Source organism: Panthera uncia (assembly GCF_023721935.1).
Source record: "Panthera uncia isolate 11264 chromosome A1 unlocalized genomic scaffold, Puncia_PCG_1.0 HiC_scaffold_16, whole genome shotgun sequence".
NCBI classification, from domain to species: Eukaryota; Metazoa; Chordata; class Mammalia; order Carnivora; family Felidae; genus Panthera; species Panthera uncia.
Genome location: NW_026057576.1, coordinates 11,053,406 through 11,070,319, shown reverse-complemented (window position 1 = coordinate 11,070,319; position 16,914 = coordinate 11,053,406). Strand labels below are relative to the sequence as shown.

General features: G+C 41.3%; 2 protein-coding genes across 2 annotated transcripts in view; one reads left to right on the top strand and one right to left on the bottom strand.

Annotated features, from left to right (window-relative positions):
- The window catches only part of BRCA2 (BRCA2 DNA repair associated), a 60,284-nt gene extending 59,139 nt beyond the window's left edge, over positions 1 to 1,145 (bottom strand). The window contains 2 exon segments of the mRNA XM_049646788.1: positions 87 to 188; positions 948 to 1,145. Of these exon segments, the coding sequence (XP_049502745.1) occupies positions 87 to 153 (67 nt within the window). The 5' untranslated portion in view covers positions 154 to 188; positions 948 to 1,145.
- A 42-nt stretch (positions 1,146 to 1,187) lies between these two features.
- Positions 1,188 to 10,388, top strand: ZAR1L (zygote arrest 1 like). The gene is made up of 4 exons (XM_049646785.1): positions 1,188 to 3,530; positions 4,296 to 4,388; positions 5,905 to 5,979; positions 10,068 to 10,388. Exons 1-4 carry the CDS (start codon positions 2,871 to 2,873, stop codon positions 10,209 to 10,211), a joined length of 972 nt encoding a protein of 323 aa, XP_049502742.1. The 5' UTR covers positions 1,188 to 2,870; the 3' UTR covers positions 10,212 to 10,388.
- The last annotated feature ends 6,526 nt before the right edge of the window (positions 10,389 to 16,914 follow it).

Sequence of the window (16,914 nt, the reverse complement as noted above, 5' to 3'; positions counted from 1 at the left end):
GTATTGGATTCTTTTCAGCAAGCATGCATATTTACATATTTTTCTGAAAACATTTTCTCAAGGCAAATGATCAACTTTGTCAATACCTGCTTTATTGCACCGCGTCCTAAAAATTTCAAAAAAAGTTGGTCTCTCTTTGCACCCAATAGGCATTTTTATCTACAATATTACTCCGATGCTTGGTAACTCTGCAAAAACAAACAAACAAAAACACACCAAATACACTTCACAGGGATGCAGTCCTTGTTAACTGACTCTAAGGTACAATCAGAAGCAGGTAAACTTGCCTAAAGTTACATTGTTTCTTTACCTCGGTCCTATCTTTTGGGACGGTAGCTGAACTCACTGCGAGGATGGGAGCGTTCCGTGTTTGTGCTGTCCAACGGAGTCGCCACTAGCCACGTGAAGCATTTGAAACGGGGGGAAGCGCGACTCAAGAACAGCATTTTAAATGTTTACTTTCAATTAAGTTAACTAGTCACGTGCGGCTAGGGGATGCTGTCAGTGAGGGGTCCTATGAGAGGTAACTATCTTTGGACAATTTCAAATCAGTAAATCTTCGTAATACAGCAAATGCCGGAGGGTTTAAGCAAGACAGATACAGCGTACCAGGAGCTGTAAAACATTTTCCGGAATTACGATATTCCGTTAAAGTTAACTTCATCGTCTTTCCAATTAAGGAAACTTCAGACTGGGACATCTGGGGCAGCTAAGGGGCAAATGCTGGGCGGGTGGCGGGGCCCGAAGCTGGGAAGTGGAGTCCCAAGGAAGCGCCAGGGCTCGAGTCCGCTCAGCGGAGGAGCCGAACCCCCGGCCCTTTCTCCCAGTCGGTGCGAGGTTGGCACCGACCGTAGAGGGCGGGAGGCCGCGGCTCCCACCCCGGGAACGAGAGGCGTTTCCCCGCCGCCTCACACCGGCCCGTCCGTCTCCACCCAGCCAACACTAACCGCCTCCGCTGGTGGAGCTCTTTTTGGCCGGAGAAGGCTGACAAAAACCGCGCCGGCACCTCGACCAGAAATCTGAGCCGCAGGCTCGTTTGCGCGGCGACCCACGGTTCCGACAACAACCAAGGCGCGGAGTGCCAGCAGCTCCGCCTCCGCCGACCCTGTTTCAGACGCTCGCGCCAAAAGCCTGCTCCCTGCGCACGTCACGCGTTGACGCCATGACGCGCACGCAACGTGCGCGCCACCCGGAAGTCAGGCTCTGCAGCGTCCGTGTGGCGAAAGCCAGGCGCTTTTACGGCTGCTGAGCGTCCGGTCTGGAACCGCGTAAAGACGGAGCTGGGGTGCTTCTTGTCTTCTCCCTGAGCCTTCGGAGTACCAGGCCGCGCTGCTGGGGGGGCGACCGCGCACAAAGTGTACTTCGCCACTCCTCATTCCCTCTGCCCCACCTCACGTTTGGGTGACCGCTAGGGTACACGGCCTGGGGTCTTTCAAAGACCTTTGTTCTCCCCTAAGAACGGCGTCCCCTAAAGTGGCCCACCTTGGGAACCCCCAGAGTGGGCCGTGGTTGTGGCTAACTGCCTTCCCGGTTGCGTGCTCTGCATAGAGTGGAAAGGGCTGAGATTTGAAGTCAGAGAACTTTAGTTCTAGTCCCCATGTTGCTCTTACGTGGCAGCTTTCCAAGACCTCTAAGCCTCGAAAAATTGTGAAATGACCGTAGCTCTCCTGCAGGTGTTCCCCCCTGCAGGCTTCCGTAGTATTATTTATATTCTTACAGCGGCCAGTCACCCTGTTTTGTGCCTTTCTTTTCTCTAAGTCGCCTTGGAAGATTGGAATCTGTCCCCATCGTTCACAGGGTCTGTGACCTGGGTAGCAGGAAGCTTAATTACGGCTGGCTGGTATAACCTAAATTTTCTGGGTTCTGGTGTGAGAGCTGCTTATAGACCTTGCTGCTGTCACAAAGCTCTTGAGCAGTAAACAATGAAACAACCTTAGATTAGACAAAGGGTGGGCTCTTCTTGGTTACATAAGTGTCGTTTTAGTTTGATCCTTTTCTTTTGTTCTAGCAGGAAGCCTTACCAGTACAGATAGCAAAGTTTATGATCATCTAGGTCTAAATAGCAAAGGAACACACAGCTCTGATCCTTACCCAGTTAGAGTTACCACTTAACACTCGTGAGTTACTCTGCTTTGTGCTTTATAGGTAATATCACATTTAATCTTGTAATAATCCTATAAATTAGTATTGTCAGATGGGGAAACCAAATCACCTGGTTAAGTAACTTGCCTGCTAACAAGGCCCAGGTTTCAGTTCAAGTCCTTTTGATTTCGGATACTTAACTATGCTGTGATTAAGTTTCCATTTACCCTCTAAATCAGAACAATTTGCTTTTTTCACCTTTTGGGACAGTGGCCCTCACTAGGAATGACTTAATGAGAGCTGTTGGCATACAGTACAACCTTCTAAAGTACATTTTCTCACCACATACACCTCCCCCCCCCCCCCCATAACTTTATTCTCCTTGCTCCTGTGGTACCAGGGTCTTTACATTCATTAACTCTGCCGGGATATACTTACTTCCATATACTCTTCTAGTATGCTCAAATCATGCTAATGAAAGCACGTGTGTGAGTAAGAAGTCTAAATGAAAAACAGCTTTGAAGAAAGATTCGAGAGGAGTTGAAGAGATAGGAAGAGCAAATAGGTATCAGGTGGACATTAGACCTCTGTAGATGGGTAGATCGCCTGTCCTCCTTTAATTAGGGAAATAGGCAGCAGCTCCCATCAGAATCTGAAATAAATGGAGAAGCTTGGAATGGACCTAAACTAACTTGATCAGGAAAAAGAAGGGTGGATGAAGGTGGAAGGCAAAACAAGGAGACAAAGCGCACTGGGATTTGTGCTGTGCCTGGGTGCCGGGTGAGCAGATGGAACGCTGTGTCCGCGTTCCCTGTGGCTTGTACCAGGGCTATGGGAATACGATGCCTTTGGGCCAGCCGGGACTCTATGAACACAAACAGCCTGACTGGAGGCGAAACGCTGGTCCCCCCACTTTCCTGGCCAGGCCTGGGTTGCTGGTGCCCGCAAATGCCTCTGACTACTGTATGGACCCTTACAAGAGGGCGCAGCTTAAGGCCATTCTCTCCCAGATGAACCCCAGCCTGAGCCTGCGGCTTTGCAAGGCCAACACCAAGGAGGTGGGGGTGCAGGTGAGTCCGCGGGTGGACAAGTCCGTGCAGTGCTCGCTGGGTTCTCGCACCTTGCGCAGCCGCTCCCCTTGGAGCAGCTCAGGTCACAAGGTACCCCTGCCGGCCTGGGGAGTCTATTCTCCAGTGATAGGTCGCAGGGGCTTGATCCAGCCGCGAAAGGAGGGGGAAGACCAGGAGAGGAAGGCACTTTTGGGTCCTGCGGAGGCCAGTCAGCAGCAGCAGCAGTCACCACCAACGCCAAGGTCTGAGGAGGACAAACAGGAGGAGCTTTGCCAGCATGGGTTGGGGGAGGAAGGTACCCCAAGCCCTCAGGAAGGGAAGAGCAAGCAGACACAGGGAGTCGGTGGAGCAGATCTGCTCCGGAAACCCAACTTCCAGGTAAACTTTCTCCTCCCTGTCCTCAGTCCTCCGCTCGCCTTATCCTCTCTTTCCTCCTTTCCATTTCTGGGGTAACAGAGAAAAAAATCTTTCACTTTGTACTTGACGAAGGAGAGGTAGTTCTGATAACATGTTTTAAATGGCCTATATGTTTTGTCACTTTTTGGTAGGATAGGGTGCTAACTTTAAGCATGTGAAACTCAGAAGTCTGGTAACCATTGCTATTGGGAATGAGGAGATAAGATGGGGTTTCAGGTCTGCCAAATATGTGACCAGATTTTCTTTTGGGGGAGATTGTGCTGGTGGCATTGTTGAAAGAACATTAGAAAAGTTTGAGAGGAGAAATAAGAATCTCAGAGTAATCCCTGAGCAATGAAATGCTAAATTAGCATAGTAGCCTTGAGGATAGCTATGAATGAGGTTAAGGAAGCTTTTTGTTTTTTCTTTTCAAGTTTATTCATTTAATTTGAGCGAGAGAGAGTGTGCAAGTGGGAGAAGGGGGAGGAGGGGGGAGAGAGAGAGAGAGAGAGATTGAGAGAGAGTGAGAGAGAATCCCAAGCAGGATCTGCACTGTGTGAAGCCTGATGTGGGGCTCAATCTCACAAACTGTGAGATCATGACCTGAGCTGAAATCAAGAGTTGGATGCTTAACCAACTGAGCCACTCAGGTGGCCGGGCTTTTTGTTTTTTTATACAAAGCCACAAGGAAAGAGGATCTGGCTTTCCCCCCAAAGATTGTAAAAGACTTTTCCCCCTTATCTGCAGTTTTTGGAACCAAAATATGGCTATTTTCACTGTAAAGATTGTAAGACCAGATGGGAGAGTGCTTATGTGTGGTGCATTTCTGGAACTAATAAGGTAAGTAAAAGTGAGCGGGACATGGGAGGAGGATGGGGCAGACAGATGTTAGAGGGAGAGCGTTTCCTAATGGAACGTGACCACAATGCTGTCTCATTCATTTGGCATCCTTCGTGCCAGGCACTTTATCGGTACGTGGTTAATGTTTGAACTGAATTGGACTGTCCACATGAACACCTGAGGCTCTCAGAACTGATGTTACATTTAGCTCGTTAGTTCTGCGGAACAGAATTGCATGTTATTTCGGTGAACTCTTGTGTCCGGTGGAACTGTCTATAATCATTTTTTAGTTGGTGTGTTTTGAGCCTGTTGAGACCTTGGCTCTAGGCAATTTCCACAGTTTGTCCACAAGGTGGAGCTATAAGAGAAATAATTTATTGTAAAGGTTCGCCTTGGACAGACTTGTGTAGGCTAAGCAGTTTTCTCTCAATTGAATTAGTTGTCAACGCATTAAGATTGGGAAAGACTTTATGATCTGCATTTCCAGTTTCCCTGATTAGACTCTGGTCGCTATAGACTCGATGAAAACAGTAGGCTGGGGCGAAGCAGCTTCTCTCTCCTTTCACGGGGCTTGTGCACTTCCTTTTGCAACAGCTGACATCTGGTCTATCTCATTAACTTCAACAAGCCTTTGAGTTGGAGTCCCCTGTGCTTTCACGTTTTAGGTACTGCTTTTCTGGCTAAAGGCCTGTAGAAGGAGCGGGTAAGGAGGTGTGCTAAGACCTGAATGAAAACTTGACTTTTCATATTAGCCATTTACTAGACCCTGGAAGCAAATAGATTTTTATGCTATGCCAGAAGAAAACCAGTGGGTTTAATGAACACGCTCTGAGATGCTAGGATAAAAGGAACAAGACCTAGGACTCCTCCTTAAGACATTTATTCTCCTAGGAGATAAGATGCAATGTGGTGCTAGACACAGTGGCATTTGTGGCCTGGAAGTGGTGCAGAAATAACACAGGAGGCGGCTGATTAACCCTGTCAGAGGGAAGGCATCATGATGTCCAGGCAGGATTTTTGAGGCTAACTAGGAGGAGTTCACCAACTGAAGCAGGGAGAAACTGTGCACCAGAGAATGCAGAGTTGAGAAACAATGTGTATGGGTGGTAACTATAAATAATTTGAAGTTCAAGTGGGGAAATAATGAGAAAATGAAAAAGTAGAGGCTAATAGACTAAGACAGAAGGCAAAGGTCAAGGGTTTGGCCTTCATGCAATGAATAAAATTATAATAGTTACTTCCCATTGAAGATTTTTTACTGTGGTACTTTGTGTACATTAATGGTTGCCAGAATTATAGAAAAAGCAAGTGGTAGTATCTCAATTTTGCAGGTAAGGAAATGAGGTTCAAAGAGTGAGAAAAAGGGACTGATAGCACTACTTAAGACCTCAGGTAGAGGTTGGGCAAAAGCAGGGCACAAAGTGGGGAAGAGATTACTTAAGAACTGGGAGCCTAAGGTACATATAATCTTGTGTGTGTATATATGTATATATAAAAACCCCTTATTTCTTTTTAGGTTTATTTCAAACAACTGTGTTGCAAATGCCAAAAGAGTTTTAACCCTTACCGAGTAGAAGCAATCCAATGTCAGGTAAGCATGTAGAGCACTTTTATTGAGTCTATAAGGTTACCATTCTTAAATATGAAGCTTCTGTGGCAAAATGTTAGGATTTGATAGATTGGGTATTTGAATAGGAATGTTAAGTTCTCTATGCCTTGAATTTTTATAACATTTTAGAAAAATAAATTCTGGATTTTGGGGGGTGTAGGAGAGGAGACATATTGACTCTTAAGTTGCTTTATACGGTATATTTATGTATGGGCCATATATGTTGTTTATCAAACACCCTTTGTGTAATTTGGATGTAGTAATTTTTTGAGTTTTTAAATTTTAATCCCAGTTAGTTAACATATAGTGCTACATTAATTTCAGGTGTACGATATAGTGTTTCAATAATCCCATATGGATGTAGTAACTTAATAGGGAACCTGTATTAAGCTTTTACTATGTACCAAACTTTGGGCTAAGTGCTTTACATGCATTATCTCCTGTAATCTAAACTTTGAGGTAGGTGTTATCCCCATGTTCCAGACCAGAAGGCTAAAGTTGATGAAGAAATAACTTGCCTAAGTGTAAGCAAGTAGTAAATATTAGAACTTTGATCATATTTTATGGTGTCTCCAGGGTCTAGGAAGTCACAGAATTAGATATCTAAAACACCTTGTAGAGACCTCTTTTTAAACTTTTCAGAGAAGTATGGCATAGTTGGTTTTCATAACTGAGACATTTTTAAGATCTCAATCCTTCACTTAAAAATATTTTTTGTCCTACTTAGGAATAAATATTTAAAAAACTAGTCTAACAGTTTATGAATGGTTTACCTTTAGATTTTCTAGTTGGACATTCTCATTTAATCTGTTTATGTTTAATATAATGTAGGTTGAAATATATTTTCTTATATTCCTCTTGTGTTCCATTGAAGTGACTTTTTTTTAAATAAAAAAATAATTTCCCATCTCTATTATCTTGGTAGTTATTCATTGTTTGCTATTCTTCTGGCAGTTACCTTAGACATTCCAACATGATTCTTTGACCTATCAAAGTTTGCATAAATCATTAATAATACCTGTCCTTGACAATACAGTGAACTTAGAACACTCTAACTCCTTATCACCTCATCCTAATTTATATACTACTGTTGTATATTTTAATTTTAAACATCATAAGGCGTTATTTTATATAGTCATTCATTTAGCTTTAGCTACACATATTTCCTTTCTGCTGCTCTTCATTCCTTTTTGTATCTGAGACCACTTTTCTTTTACATGAAGAATATGTTTTAATATTTACTGTAGCACAGGTCTGAAGGTGACACATCCTCTTTTGCCTGGATGATGGTTTAAAGGATAATTTTGCTGGGTATAGAATTTTTAGGTTGGCAGTAGTTTTCTTTCTGCTCTTTAAGGGTATGACCTTTATTGTTTTTGAAGCATTACTAATTCCCCTTCTTAAATCTACTTGCTTTTAAGATCTTTCTCTCTGCTTTGTTTTTCAGTAGTTTTACAGTTAGATGCCTAGTTGTGGTTTCTTTGTATTTATCTGGTTGAGATTCATAGCATTTCTTGAATCTATAGTTTGAAGATTGTTACCTCTTTTGGAAAATTATCAGTTATAATCTCTTAAAATATTACTTACACCCCCATTATCTCTCTATTCCAGTTACTCATATTAGACCTTTAACCATATCCTTATGCCTTTTATGTTCTTTTCTGTATTTCCTATGCTTTTGTCCCCCTTTGCTCCAGTTTGTATATCATCTACTAAAATAAACCTAAAAAAATTTTTTTTAAATGTATTTTACAAAACCTCTGAGGTTAATGCTCTTTATATCCCTTTTAGAAATGAAAACTTAGAGGTTAAATAGCTTCTCAAAGTTACAAGATAAAGAGTGAAAGGATTTTATCAGGTAGGTCTATTTCACATTTGAAGCAACCAGTGGAATAAGGTTGTAAGATAGGCGCTTGAATGAGATCTGTTAAAATGCTAAGAAACTTACACTAAAGGAAACTTATTTCACCTATGTCCCTCATAATCGTTTGTATCTTAGCACACACTTTTAAATAAAGAGGCCATAACATTACAGTCTCAGTAACTCCTCCCTGTTTGCAAATGTCAAGTACTCAGTCAGTGCTATGTAATGATCACATTTAAACAGAATTAGCTTAAGGTTTTGCCAAAATGTTGATGCTTCAATGTTCCATAAGAGGGGGGAAAAGACATCAGCCAATGAACATTTTACCCCGTAGTGCCCCATCTCTCACTCTGTCTTCCGTTTCTCTAATTCTTTCTTCAGCTATTTCCAATCTGCTATTAAATCCATCTGTTGAGTTGATTTAAGTTACTCTGTTTTCAGTGCTATAATTTTTGTCTTTAAAAAAATAACTTCCAGTTTTCTGCTGAACTTACCAGTCTTATTTCTTTGAACATGTTAAGCATAATTATCTTAAAATCTGTACTACGTAACTCCATTAACTTAATGCCCTATGGTTCTGTTGCTATCATTGTCATTTTCCATGTTTTTCAAATTTGTTGTTATATCTCCTCATGTACCTCATATGATTATTTTTGATTGAGTGTTGACTAGTGAATATGAAGAATTACAGTGATAATTCGAGGCCTAGGATAGTATCTTCCTTCACAGAAGATTTGCTTTCTTCTGGTGGGAAGATAGGGATATTAACAGTTCTTAGATTGCTATTTTCTAAACAGGGTTGAGCTATTTTGAAACTGGGCTTTAGCATCTGTAAAAGCTGGTCAATTTTTGGTTCATCTTTATTCTTAGGTTGTAACCTTTCAGGGTCCCAACACAAAACCTGAACTGTTTACCAGGTCTTTCCCATTTTGGCATATTTAAGATTACCATCAGCTACATTGACTTGTCAAACTTCCTTTCAGCTTTTCACTGTCCTTCATTTCTTCCAGAATTGGCAGACCTTTAGGGAGGAAATAGTCCTAAATGTCAGGCTCCCCTCCACTTCTGGGTTTCTTTCTCTAATGCTTTGATAATTCTGTAGTGCTTCAAATAGTTATTTTTAAAAGTTATTTCTTTAGCTCAGCTTTTCTAGTTATCCTAAGCAGGTGGCTTGGTCAAAACTACCTAGTACACCATTGCCAGAAACAGAAACCTACCTTTAGAGTAAATCCTTATTTATTTATATTTTTATTTATTTTTTCCACAGTAAGAGTATTGTGAGGATTAAATGAATTTATATAAAGTACTTAGAATAGTGCATGCAGCAAACACCATGTGAATAGTAGCTACTAGAATTTTCTTATAAGGATGCATACTTGTCACTGGAAGAGTGGAAGTTATAAATGTAGTACAATGTTTCATAAATAATTTAGACTTTGATTGGCAAAATGAAGATTCCTAGTTCCACAATATAAATTGTAAAGCTTGACTTTTTTTAGCTATGGTCACGTGCAGAAAATAGAGCAGTGATCAATTTTAAAGATAAGCAGGGTTGAGAGGGTGTACAAGGGCAGTATACTGGTCTCCATGGGGTGTGATTTTTTTTTTTTTTTTTTTTTTTTTTTTTTTATTTATCAGAAGACCGAATGTGATAATGGTTAAGAACACTTTATAGTGAAGATAAGACATTTCTGGAGCAAGAAGAGAATTAGCTTCCTCTATAGTACCCTTCCCCCTAGTTGTGACAACCAAAAAGCATCTCCAGACATTGCCAGATGTTTGCTGGTGGGTACAGTACAGCTGGTTGAGACACTGCTCTAATGTTTTCAAATATTCCAGCCTAGATAATCAAATTGCTTAATACTCACTGCCTCTCACCCCTACCTGGCTACAGATGTAAAAACCTATTAGTGAAGAAATTCTATAAACTCTAACTTCTCAAACCTTTTTCTGTCATGAGATCCTCTTGGTTGGCTTAGCAGTATTGTCTCAAATACTATCTTTGCTCTTTGATCTTGAAAAATGCATAGCATTTAGTGGGATGTGAGTATCTCTGTACAACTTGGTCTAGGACTTCTCATAGGACTCAAAGGAAGATGACGATATCAAGGATAGGGATGGTGGGGAGAAGTATTTTAATTTGAGGATTATATTTGAAACACTGATTTAACTATTTAGTGTCCAAACTGTTCCTTGTTTTCTAAAGACCTGTTCAAAGTCTCGTTGTTCCTGTCCTCAAAAGAAAAGACACATTGATCTAAGGAGGCCGCATCGACAGGAACTGTGTGGTCGCTGCAAAGACAAGAGATTCTCCTGTGGCAATACTTACAGCTTTAAATACATCATGTGACAGGCAGTATGACTTGTACAGGACACCCAAACTTTCCTTGTAACTTACGGTACTGTTCCTTTTTTGCAACTTAGCTCTGACCTGGTATTGGAAAACGGACTAGGCTTTTGTACTTTTTGTAGGTTGCTTAACAATTGTACAGTGTGAGTAGAATAAAATAAATGCATGTAAAATAGACCATGAAGGCACATTAATTGGTGATCTCGGGGTAAAAACATCCATACAATATTGGGAAATGGTAGATACTGTCACTTATATGAAGGGAACAATAGTCATTTGACAAACTTTTATCAGCTGGTTGTTCTAAGCACTGGAAATACAGAGATGATGAGGGGCAAGGTCCTGGCCTTCAGCTATACATAATAATTGTAGCAAATGCTTAAACAGCATTTATTATGTGCTATGGATTGTAACTCATTATAGCAGCCATATTAAGTGCAAACTATTATACCCCCTCTTAAGAGATAAGGAGAGGGAGCCACAGAGAGATCAAAGTGTAGAGCCAGGATTTGAACCCACATGGACTCTGACTTGCTCCATAGCTTGAACTACTGCATATATATGCACGTACATATATTTATGTATGTATACATACATACATACATGTGTATATATATACATATGTATACGTATATGTACATATATAAATACACCTATATATGTGTACGTATAAGATATATGTATTTTTTTCGGATTCAAATGTGGTAAGTGCTGTGAAGGGAACAGTGCTGTGATAGAGTGAGCTTTTAGGTAGGGTGGTTGGGATGAGGCAGCATGAGAATGGAGACCTGCAGGATAAGGGAGCTTAGAGAAAAGAAGATGGTCTTGACCCAAGGGAACAGAAAGAGCCAAGTCTCTGATCTGAGCAGGTGGGCCATATTCTTGGCATGGCCCAGGAATAGGAGCCCCTAAGGCTAATGTAGGACAGAAGCTGGAGAAGACAGGGCTCAAGTTACAAACAGTTCTTTTGGCCTTAGCAAGCCTATGGCAGCCCATGAAGGAGTTTCAACAAGACATGACATCAGATTCTTACTTTAAAAAACTCTGTCAGGGGAAGACCAGGTAGAGTGGAAGGTGGGAGACCAGTTAGGAGGTTCACGAATGCACAGGCAAAATGGTGGCTCAGACAAGGGTGGGGCCATGGAGATGGAGAGAAGTACATCAATTCAAGATAATGTTGGAGTTATACAGGATTGGAAGTGGATGATGCAGAAATAAATGACTTTGATTTTCCTACTTTTTTCTTAAGGTTTATTTTGAGAGAGAGAGAGAGAGAGAGAGAGATCAGGAGCAGGGGAGGGGCAGAGAAAGAGGGAAAGAGAATCCCAAGAGTCTCCTCATTGTCCGCGCAGAGCCCTACACAGGGTTCAAACTTCGAAACCATGAGATTGTGGCCTAAACTGATACCAAGAATCGGACGTTCACCTGCCTGAGCCACCCAGGCACCCCGAAATAAATGACTTTTAGATTTCTACATTTAGCTATGGAGCAGGTGGAATTGAGAGGTATAACATTTAGGAGCAGGCTGTGGAGTCTTATTACCTAATTTCAAATCCTGGGTGTGGCAGATGTATGATTATGGACAAATCATGTGAATACCTTAAAGCTATGGCAGGTTCAGTTTCAGACCACCGCAGTAAAGTGAGTATCTCAATAAAGTGAGTCAAATGAATTTTTTTTTTTTTTTTAGTTCATATAAAAGCTGTGTTTACATATACTGTGATTTATACTGTAGTCTCTTAAGTGTGTGATAGCATTATTACTAACAAAAATGTATATACCTAATTCAAAATCGCTTTATTGCTGCAAAGTGCTAGACATCATCTGAGCTTTTAGTGAGTTGTAATTTTTGCTGGGAAGGTCTTGGCTTGATGTTGATGGCTGCTCACTGATTAGGGTTGTGCTTGCCTGCTGACTGATTAGGGTGGTTGGCGTGGCTGTGGTAATTTCTTAAAATAAGATAACAGTGAAGTTTGTGCCTCATCCATTGACTCCTCCTTTCATAAATAGTTTCTCTGTAGCATGTGATAGCATTTTACCCACAGTAGAACTTCTTTCAAAATTGGGGTCAATCCTCTCAAACTATACAGCTGCTTTATCAACTAAGTTGACATAATACTCTAAATTCCTCATTGTCATTTCAAAAATATTCACAGCATTTTCACTAGTAGATTCCATCGCAAGAAACCATTTTTATTGCTCATTCATCAGAAGCAATTCCTCCTCCATTAAAGTTTTCTCATGAGATTGCAGCAATTTGCTCACATCTTGAGGCTCCACTTTTAACTCCAGTTCTCTTGTTACTTCCACCATATCTGCAGTTACTTCCTTCACTGACGTCTTGGATCCCTCAAAGTCATCCATGAGGGTTGGAACAAACTTCCTCCAAACTCCCAGTAATGTTGGTATCTTCTCATAAATCACGAATGTTCTTAATGGCATCTAGAATGGTGAATCCTTTTCAGAGGTCTTTCCATTTACTTTGCCCACATCCATCAGAGGAGTCACAACTATGACAGCTATAGCCATATGAAGTGTATTTCTTAATTTTTTTAATGACATTGATTCATTTTTGAGAGGCTGAGACGCAGCACAAGCAGGGGAGGGGCAGAAAGAGTGGGAGATACAGAATCTGAAGCAGACTCCAGGCTCTGAGCTGTCAGCACAAAGCCCGATGCAGGGCTGGAACCCACAAACTGTGAGATCATGATCTGAGCCGAAGTTAGATGCTAGAAGTGTATTTAAGATTTGAAGGTCAGAATTATTCCTCTATCTATGGGTTGTAGAATGGATTGTATGTTAGGTGTGAAAAGAACCTTAATCTCACTGTACGTTTCCATTAGGTTTCTTGGGTGACCAGGTACATTGTCCGTGAGCAGTAATATTTTGAAAGGAATCTTTCTGAGCAGTAGGTCTCAATAATGGGCTTGAAATGTTCAGTAGAACATGTTGTAAACAGATGTGCTGCCATCCAGGCTTTATTGTTCCATTTACAGAGCACAGGCAGAGGACATTTAGCATAATTCTTAAGGGCCCTAGGATTTTCAGAATGATAAATGAGCATTGCCTTCAGTCTTGAACCAGTTGCATTGACCCGTAGCCAGAGGGTCAGCCACACATTGACTTCTCTCTAGTTCTGAAAGTCCTCAATGGCCTCTTCTTCCAACAGAAGGCTGTTTTGTCTCTATTGACAATCTGTTGTGTAGTGTAGCCACCTTCATGAATTATTTTAGGCAGATCTACTGGATCACTTGCTGTTGCTTCTACACCAGTGCTTACAGCTTCACTTTGCACTTTGATGGAGATGGCTTCTTCTGAACCCACCTCTGCTGGTTTTAAACTTGTGTAGCCTCCTTACCTCTCTCTGCTTTCATAGAATTAGAGTTAGGGCCTTGCTCTGGATCAGGCTTTGGCTTAAGGGAATATTGTGGCCGGTTTGATCTATCTAGACACTTACACTTTCTCCATATCTGCAATAAGGCTATTTCACTTTCTTATTTGTGTCTTCACTGGTGTAGCACTTTTAATTTCCTCAGAGAACCTTTCCTTTGCACTCACAACTTGGCTACCTCTTTGGCACAAGAGGCCTAGCTTTGGGCCTATCTCGGCTTTTGACATGCCTTCCTCACTGAGCTCTATCATTTCTAGCTTTTGACTTAAAGTGAGAGGTGAGTGACTCGTCCTTTCACTTGAACACCTAGAGGCTACTGTAGGGTTACTCACTGACATAATTTCAATATTGTGTCTCAGGCAGAAGGGAGCCCTGAGGAGAGTGAGAGAGATGGGGGGATGGCTTGTTGGTGGTACAGTCAGAATACGTTCGACATTTACTGGTAGTTTTTTATTTTGTGGGCTAAGCTTGTGGCACCCCGAGACATTACCATAGTAACATCAAAGATGACTGATAAAAGACCATCAAAAAAATGTGGTGAAAAGGTATAAATATTGTGAGAATCACCAAAATGTGACATACTCACAAAGTGAGTAAATGCTGTTGGAAAAAATGGCACCAAGTCTTGCTTGACAGAGTTGCCACAAACCATCAATTTGTTAAAACGAAAACGAACCGTAGCTGCAAAGGGCAGTAAGATGAAGCCCAATCAGACAAAGTATGCCTGTACTTAACTCTCCGTGTCTCAGTTACTCTTCTGTAAAATGGGAACAATAATCGTACCTGTCCCTTAGCGGTAGTATGAGGACTAAAGGAGCTGATACATGTTCTGCATTGAGGATCATACCAGTATCATTGTGAGGGCTTGGTAAATTGAATTTTTACTTTGGTGGAACTTGGTAGTGAGATGGGAGAGTTTCTTTTTCAACACACTAGGTTTGAAATATTTAAGACCTCCAAATGCACATGTCCTGTAGGCTGTCGAGTATATGAATTTGGAATTTAGGAAAGCTGTCAGAGCTATGGCAGAGATTTGGAGATAAAAAAAATAGAGTTCTTAAATCTCTTGGATCTGGACAGGACCACGTGGGAAGAAAGTACAGCCCAGGGCTCTGGGGCACATGAACATTTACAGCAACGATCCCAAAACGTTCACGTTCCAGGAGTTATCTGGTGATCATGTTAATTGAGGATTGTGATTGAGTAGGTTTGGGGTCTGAGTCTGCAAACCTAACAAACTCCAAGATGCTATCAATGCCCCTGGTCTTCTGGATCACACTTAGAGTAACAAGAGGTTAGAGGTAAAATAGGAGGTCAAGACGGATAGGAAGAGGATGGTGTCACGAAAGCAAAGCTAAAACAGGATTTTAAGGTTGGTTGAGTCCATACCTGTGGTGAGTGAGAAAGATGCAGATAGACATCTCTGTTGGAATGGTGACGTGAAGGTTGCTGGTGATCTTGAAAGGAGAAGTTTTGATAGAATGGTAGGATGGAAGCCAAAGAAAGTCAAGACCGTGAATAGAGATAATACTTTGGAGAAGTTTTGCTGTTAAAAAACTGAGAAATTGGAGATAGCCAGAAGGGCTTTTGCGGGGAATGTGAGGCATTAAGTTTGTACGTTAATGGAAATAATTCAGTAGAGAGAAGTTGATGATACAGCTGATAAAGGATCTTCCCATGGGAGCAAAGCCTTTGAAAAGGGAGAAGAGATGAAATCCAGAGCACAAGTGGAGTGATTAGGTCTGAGTGGAAACAGTAAATTTTTTTAAATTAATTTTTTAATGTACACCCAAGTTAGCATATAATGCAACAATGATTTCAGGAGTAGATTCCTTAATGCCCCTTACCCATTTAGCCCATCCCCCCTCCCACAACCCCTCCATCAACCCTCTATTTGTTCTCCATATTTGAGAGTCTCTTAGGTTTTGTCCTCCTTCCTGTTTTTATATTATTTTTGCTTCCCTTCCCTTATGTTCATCTCTTTTGTATCTTAAAATCATCACATTCCAGTGATGTCATGATATATCTTTCTCTAATTTCACTTAGTGTAATACCCTCCAGTTCCATCCATGTAGTTGCAAATGGCAAGATTTCATTCTTTTTGATTGTCGAGTAATACTCTATATGTATACCACATCTTCTTTATGCATTCATCTATCAGTGGGCATTTGGGTTCTTTCCATACTTTGGCTATTGTTGATAGTGCTGCTATAAACATTTGGGTGCATGTGCCCCTTTGAATCAGGGGCACTACTGTATCCTTTGGATAAATACCTAATAGTGCAAATGCTGGGTCGTAGGGTAGTTCTATTCTTAATTTTTTGAGGAACCTCCATATTGTTTGCCAGAGTGGCTGCACCAGCTTGCATTCCCACCAACAATGCAAAAGATATCCTCTTTCTCCACATCCTCGTCAACATCTGTTGTTGCCTGAGTCATTAATGTTAGCCATTCTGACAGGTGTAAGGTGGTATCTCATTGTGGTTTTGATTTGTATTTCCCTGATGATGAGTGATGTTGAGCATTTTTTCATGTGTCTGTCAGACATCGGAATGTCTTCTTTGGAGAAGTGCCTATTCATGTCTTTTGCCCATTTCTTCACTGGATTATTTGTTTTTTGGGTGTTGAGTTTGATAAGTTCTTCGTAGATTTTTGGATACTATCCCTTTATCTGATATGTCATTTGCAAATATCTTCTCCCATTCCATCTGTTGCCTTTTAGTTTTGCTGATTGTTTCCTTCTCTGTGCAGAAGCTTTTTATTTTGGTGAGGTCCCAAGTGTTCATTTTTGCTTTTGTTTCCCTTGCCTCCAAAGTTGTGTTGAGTAAGAAGTTGCTGCAGCCGAGGTCAAAGAAGTTTTTGCCTGCTTTCTCCTCTAGGATTTTGACAGCTTGCTGTCTTACATTTAGGTCTTTCACCCATTTTGAGTTTATTTTTGGATATGGTGTAAGAAAGTGGTCCAGGTTCATTTTTCTGCATGTCGCTGTCCAGTTTTCCCAGCATCATTTGCTGAAGAGATTGTCGTTATTCCATTGGATGTTCTTTCCTGCTTTGCCAAAGATTAGTTGGCCATACGTTTGTGGGTCCATTTCTGGGTTCTCTATTCTGTTCCAATATTCTATTGGAAAGGATGGAGCACCTAGAACATGGGGCTAAAGACAGGCTTATGGATTTGGGGGTGAAGATGAGACCCTGTGATTTGTGTTATTTACTCAATGCGTTATGAAGCAAAGTCTTCAGCTGAGGCGGGATAGGAAGGGAAAGGCATGGGAAGCTGATGAGGAAAAAGCAAGGTAGAAGAAAGTACTAGGA

What these genes read in the sequence shown, in the direction of transcription:
- ZAR1L (XM_049646785.1), top strand. Translation starts at nt 2,871, where the DNA reads ATGGAACGCTGTGTCCGCGTTCCCTGTGGCTTGTACCAGGGCTATGGG. An exon ending in TCCGGAAACCCAACTTCCAG is followed by an intron (nt 3,531 to 4,295) that starts GTAAACTTTCTC and finishes CCTTATCTGCAG; the next exon opens with TTTTTGGAACCAAAATATGG. An exon ending in TAGAAGCAATCCAATGTCAG is followed by an intron (nt 5,980 to 10,067) that starts GTAAGCATGTAG and finishes TGTTTTCTAAAG; the next exon opens with ACCTGTTCAAAGTCTCGTTG.